Here is a 5,662-nt window from a genome sequence, read left to right as displayed (position 1 = left end):
AGAAAAAATAATTAGACAATAAATGAACAAATAAATAAACACTAGTTCATACCAATGAACAAATAATTAACACTTGATATAAAATGAAGTTATCATTTGATACGTTTTCTGTTAATGCAACTAACCAACACTAGTTCATACCAATGATACGTAGATTATTAATAATTATATAATAAATGAACAAATACTTACGAGGAGGATATTTAAATTAATTATATCTTTCGTGTACAAATGATCAACATGAAAAGAATCTGATGGTGGATGACGAGAAGTGGAGACCCAGTAAATGTGTTGACCTTATTTAACCGCCTTATAAAAAGTTTTATATATTTCGACCAAAAAAGTGTCAAATAAGTATGCACCAACACATAAAATAAAAGTGTACAATAAATATTCCTCCTCTTTGAAAAAAAATAATAATTGTTCCACCATTTTGAAGAATTCAAAATCAATTTACAAGTATGGGTCCTGTTTGATTGTTCTTGTTGATGATGATGACCACAAAACCAAACTCAAGTTTAGTTGTCTTCTGCATGTATAGAGCCGTGTTTTGACCATACAATGAGATTCATTCATTCAATTTTTTTTACCATCTTTGGAAAAAGAAAACATATAGCCAATATATATTCTTATAGCCCATTGATAATATTCTGAAATAAATTTCAATTTGTCGCATTCTATCTTTCTTGTAATGTGCTGTATGGATAAATACCTAAATTTATTTATAAATATCAATCAATATTTAATAGACAAATATGCAAGTTGCATTTAAATACTGTACCAGTTTACACCTCTCGACTTATGGCCTCAAATTGGTTACAGCCTATGCCTTTATCTTGTACAGATATTGGCTAGTCCAGAAAAATTAAGGGTATAAGTGGCTATACGTGATTCATAAAGTCCAACGGACTTAAATCAATTTAAATTTAAATAGTTTGGATTGAATGATTTTTTGAGTTTAGATCAAATTCAAATCAAATTAATTAATCTGAATTTTAGATTAGATCATAACTTTTAATATATAAACTTGCTGACTCGTTATTTATATTAAATTATTATTATTATATGTAATATATAATATATATTTTAAAATTTTAAAAAAATCAAATACTATCAAGTATTATTTACATAAATTTATCGACCTAAATTGAGTAAATTGAGTAAGTATGAATGCATTCTTTACCTTTATGATCAAAGCGACGAGAATTTTATTAATTAAAGTCATTTCAAATGAGTTTCTAAAAATATTTTAAATCTATTTACAAAAAATATAAATCTCGTAATGTTTCATTGGTTTTGGTAGAAAAAAATAGTTAGAACTTTAATTATGTTTATTGAAATTTTTTATCTCGAATATGATATATTTAATTTTTCATTTCCATATAGATAGATAGAAATCATTAGAACAGAATAGGATGTGATAGAATCATAAAATTTTATCTTTAATAAAAAAATCTAACAATAAATAATTGTGTCTAATTTATTTAATAAAAAATTTAATTTATAAAAAATATTATTTTAGAAAGAAGAGTCAAAATTAAATGTTTAACTCGTTGAATTTCATGTTTTCTGGTTAGAAAATCAATTCAAACCAAGATGTTCACATTTGATTGACTGGTTAAACCCCTGAGAAAAATCACCAACTTGTGCGGACTTTGACGTAATAAGAGAACAATACCTTTTCAATTCTTTTATTTTTTTTAGGTGAACTCTCAAGCAATAAGAAAGTAAAAGTAAAAGTAATTATTTTATATAATTGCGGTAATTATATGTATCTATGAATTTTAGTAATGTGTAATCTAATCTCTGTTAAAAAAATTTAATTGATCATCTCTTCATATTTTTTTTATCTACAAAATTTGAATCTACAAGAACACAAAATTTATTATTACTTGAACCAAGTAAAAGATCAATTGTTTTTAATAATAATCTGAACAAACTAAAAATCATTTTAAAAAAACTGATTTCTTTCCGATTTCAAATCAGAGATATTCTTAAATACAGACAATTTAACTGGTTAATTTTTAAAGCTTTGTTACATCAGAGCCATTAAAGTTAATTTTGGGTTAGTCACAATGATTCAGATCCCAACTTATTAACTTCCATGTCCAAATAACAAATGTAAGCAAAATGTTTTTGACTGTTTATGGTGATAGAGTTCAATTCAAACATGATCTTCTCTGTTTCTCTTTCTATCTCTAGAATGACGCCGACAAGAGCTCAGGATTTTGCAAAAAGACCACAGCAAGGTGTTAACTAGTTAAACTACATTTTTTACTTTCTATTTATTTATCAATCAAACCCACTTTTGATGTGAGCATGAATACCAAATTCTCAGCGGCGCATACACATTTAATTATTCACTTTTTTTTTATTGTGTATTTGCCACAATACCAAAACTATTTCCCTTCTATATATATTTCAGAAACCAAAAAACAATTTGTGCACCACAAAAATTAAACTAATAAAAAAAATTATAAAGGTGGTGGAGGGGTGTGTGCGTTCACGCGCATGGTAGAAGCTAGAGCATACAGCACAGAGCATGGGACATACCATATATACATATATTATAGTTTAGTTTGCACTATTTTAATGGTGGCTGGCTACCTTAATTCCACATGCTAAAATTTTGCACCCCTTTATTATATAACCGTTTCATTCTCTATAGCATCTCAAAGGGTGTCCAAAGAAGGAATCACACAAGAGAAATTTTGGGTGGATCTTGGTAATTTAAATTTGGTCCAAAAATAGTAAGAAAAAAAAACCATAGTTCATATAATTTTCATGTCCTTGCTAACGGTGGCGCACCAAAGGGGGTCAGGTGAGTTTATCCGGTTCACGGAAAGTCATGGCGGTGGTGGCGATGACGTCAGTGGTGACGGTGAACATGGTTGTGGACATGATGATGGAAGTGGTGCTGGAGGTTCACTAGGGTTGAATTTTAACCAAGTGATGCAACAAGGTGAGGTGACAATGCAAGGTGGTTCATTGGTTTCAGGGTATAACAGGGGTGATCCAGAGTTGAGAGAAATAGTTTCAGCTTTGACACACGTGGTGTCTTCAGGGTCTGGCCAGAGGAGCACCGAATGGACCCAGCAAAGTGGTTTTCCTATGATGTCTGCTTCTTCTCTTTCACGTTTGTCTGCTTTCTCTTCTTCTTCTCCTTCTCCTTCTTCTGGAGCCTCTTGGGTTGGCCACAAAAGAGGCAGAGAAGAAGAAGAGAATAGTACTTCACATAACTTGATGCAACAACAACAACAAAGTGCTCCAAGACTCTTTAGAAACATTGGTGACTTCATGGTGCCTTCTCAAGGAGACTCATCATCAGGTGCAATTACCTCACAAACCACTTCATCAAATTAACCATAAAACATGTTTTCCATACATACAATCACCACAATCACAATTCACACATCATTTTATTCCATCCTCATCTCATGTTTTACATCTAAAACAACAAATAACGTGTGTATATATCATTATTGCATTATCTCAAACTTGTTTAACCCGATTTATTTTATCTTTTTCCAAACATACCAACTTGTTGAATAAAACATGCACAATCATTGACATGTATTAAGTATTCATTATTAAGAATTCATCCTTCTTTTCATCCTGCCACCTAGTGCAGGAGAACATCATTCTTGAATCTTATATAGCATGCATATAACACTTCATTTTTTTCATTTTGTTTAAACTAAGAAATTTTCATTTTCCAAAATCATATTATCACTAGGAAGATTTCAATAAACTGAACATGGTCATTACTCTTTAGTCACATACTCACATACCAAAATTGGCTATAAAATAGTGCTACAACTACACCTACACCACCATGGTTCATTATTAAGCCATTCATTACACAATAGCCTTTTCTACACTAGTGAAAACATTTTGTGTGTTTTATCTAAATCATTTTTACTTCAACCAGTGACAGAAGAAGCCCCCACCTCCACAACTACAACTGTAACCACCGTCACAACGGCGGTTACTGAAAACCCACCAGGAGGTGGGGAAAGGAGGAGAAAGTACAGGGGAGTGAGGCAGAGGCCATGGGGAAAATGGGCAGCAGAAATCCGTGATCCACACAAAGCAGCAAGAGTTTGGCTAGGCACATTTGACACAGAAGAAGCAGCAGCAAGAGCCTATGATGAAGCTGCATTGAGGTTCAGAGGCAACAGAGCAAAGCTTAACTTCCCTGAAAATGTAAGAGCAGTTCCACCCATTCAACCTTTTCAAGCCACCACTAGGCTAACCGTTTCTGATTCCACCACCTCTCAATTCCGGCCACTCTCCGCGGTGGCGCCACCCTTCATTCAGCAGCCACAGATTCAGGGCTCCTCTGACTTGATCAGAGACTACTTGCAATACTCTCAGCTTCTACAGAGTGATTTTCAACAGCAACAAATACAACAACAACAGCAGCAGCAGCGGCAGCAGCAACAACAACAACAACCATCTAGTTTGCTTCAGCAGTTGTACTATAATGCACAATTTGCTTCACTTCAATCACCTTCAATGCTATCATCATCTCCTTCATTTTCTTCTTCTGTGTCTCCAGCACCATTCCCATTATTCACAACCTCTGCTTCTTTCCCCTTGTTTTCAAGTCAACAAATGGGCTATTTCCAGCCACCGGAAAGCCGCAATCCCGCTGGCGGCGTGCCGGAGTTTCCAACGTCCACATGGTCGGATACCAGTAGCCAGCCACCACCTTCTGGTTGATACAGTGTTTTAGTTTCCTTCATATTTTCCTTTTTCTTTTTTCTTTCTTTCATTCTTAGCATAAAAAAAAAAAGACTTGTTATACTTATTTCTTTTTTCAAGGGTGAAACTATGATATAGTTTTTTTAAGTATTTTTGGTACTATTCTCGTATCAGAATTAGAGTTTCAGTAATTTATGTTGATATTCAATACAAATCTTTATTATGTAAATTAAAATGTGAAACTTTAATTCTTTCTTTTATATATATATAGTACCAAAAAGATCTTACTAACTTTATTTAAGTTTGGTACTTTTTAAATGATGGTAAATTCCTTGAACATGTAGTTTTGTTCCTATTCATGTAAAGAAGATTATTTGAAAACAGAAAAGGTGGGAGTGATTGAAGATTGATGATGGATGAGAAAGAGTGGCAGGTAAAGACAAAGCAGCATTTAGGATTTAGGGTTAGTTTATTTCCAATTCTCAATGGATTTGATGTTAACATTCTCTCAGTTATCCATGGAAAGACGTAGAAATCCATAGTTTTTACATACCCTCTGTCTGCTATCTGCTATACAGCCATTGATTTTATCAAAATGTTCCTATACTTTAGTTCTTTTTTAATAATATTTTGTGGAGATTTAGTCATCATGATTATGATTCTTTATGTGTTGAGTTATTTTGGATGTGCTCATTTATTCCAATCTTAATGAGCAAGAGTATTAAATATATTGAATACATTCATGATGAGCTCATCTCACACTAAACCTCCCTTTGGTATAGAAAATAAAGTTATGAAAGAAAGAAATTTTAAATTTGAATTAAAGACAAAAGGAAAAGAAAGAAAAAATTTCTTCTTATCTAAATGGAACATATGATAACTTTTCTAGAATAAAACAAGCATGAAATTATTCATAAATTTTACCCAATGTTTATAATAATTATTTACTTTTCTT

At 32.1% G+C, this 5,662-nt stretch overlaps 1 protein-coding gene across 1 annotated transcript; it reads left to right on the top strand.

Annotated features, from left to right (window-relative positions):
* The first annotated feature begins 2,584 nt into the window (after positions 1-2,584).
* On the top strand, positions 2,585-5,349 carry LOC114389359 (ethylene-responsive transcription factor ABR1-like). Its single transcript, XM_028350013.1, has 2 exons — positions 2,585-3,328; positions 3,932-5,349. Exons 1-2 carry the CDS (start codon positions 2,785-2,787, stop codon positions 4,723-4,725), a joined length of 1,338 nt encoding a protein of 445 aa, XP_028205814.1. The 5' UTR covers positions 2,585-2,784; the 3' UTR covers positions 4,726-5,349.
* The last annotated feature ends 313 nt before the right edge of the window (positions 5,350-5,662 follow it).

This window comes from Glycine soja, chromosome 16, assembly GCF_004193775.1.
Source record: "Glycine soja cultivar W05 chromosome 16, ASM419377v2, whole genome shotgun sequence".
Classification (NCBI taxonomy): Eukaryota; Viridiplantae; Streptophyta; class Magnoliopsida; order Fabales; family Fabaceae; genus Glycine; species Glycine soja.
This window is presented reverse-complemented; position numbering and strand designations above follow the sequence as displayed.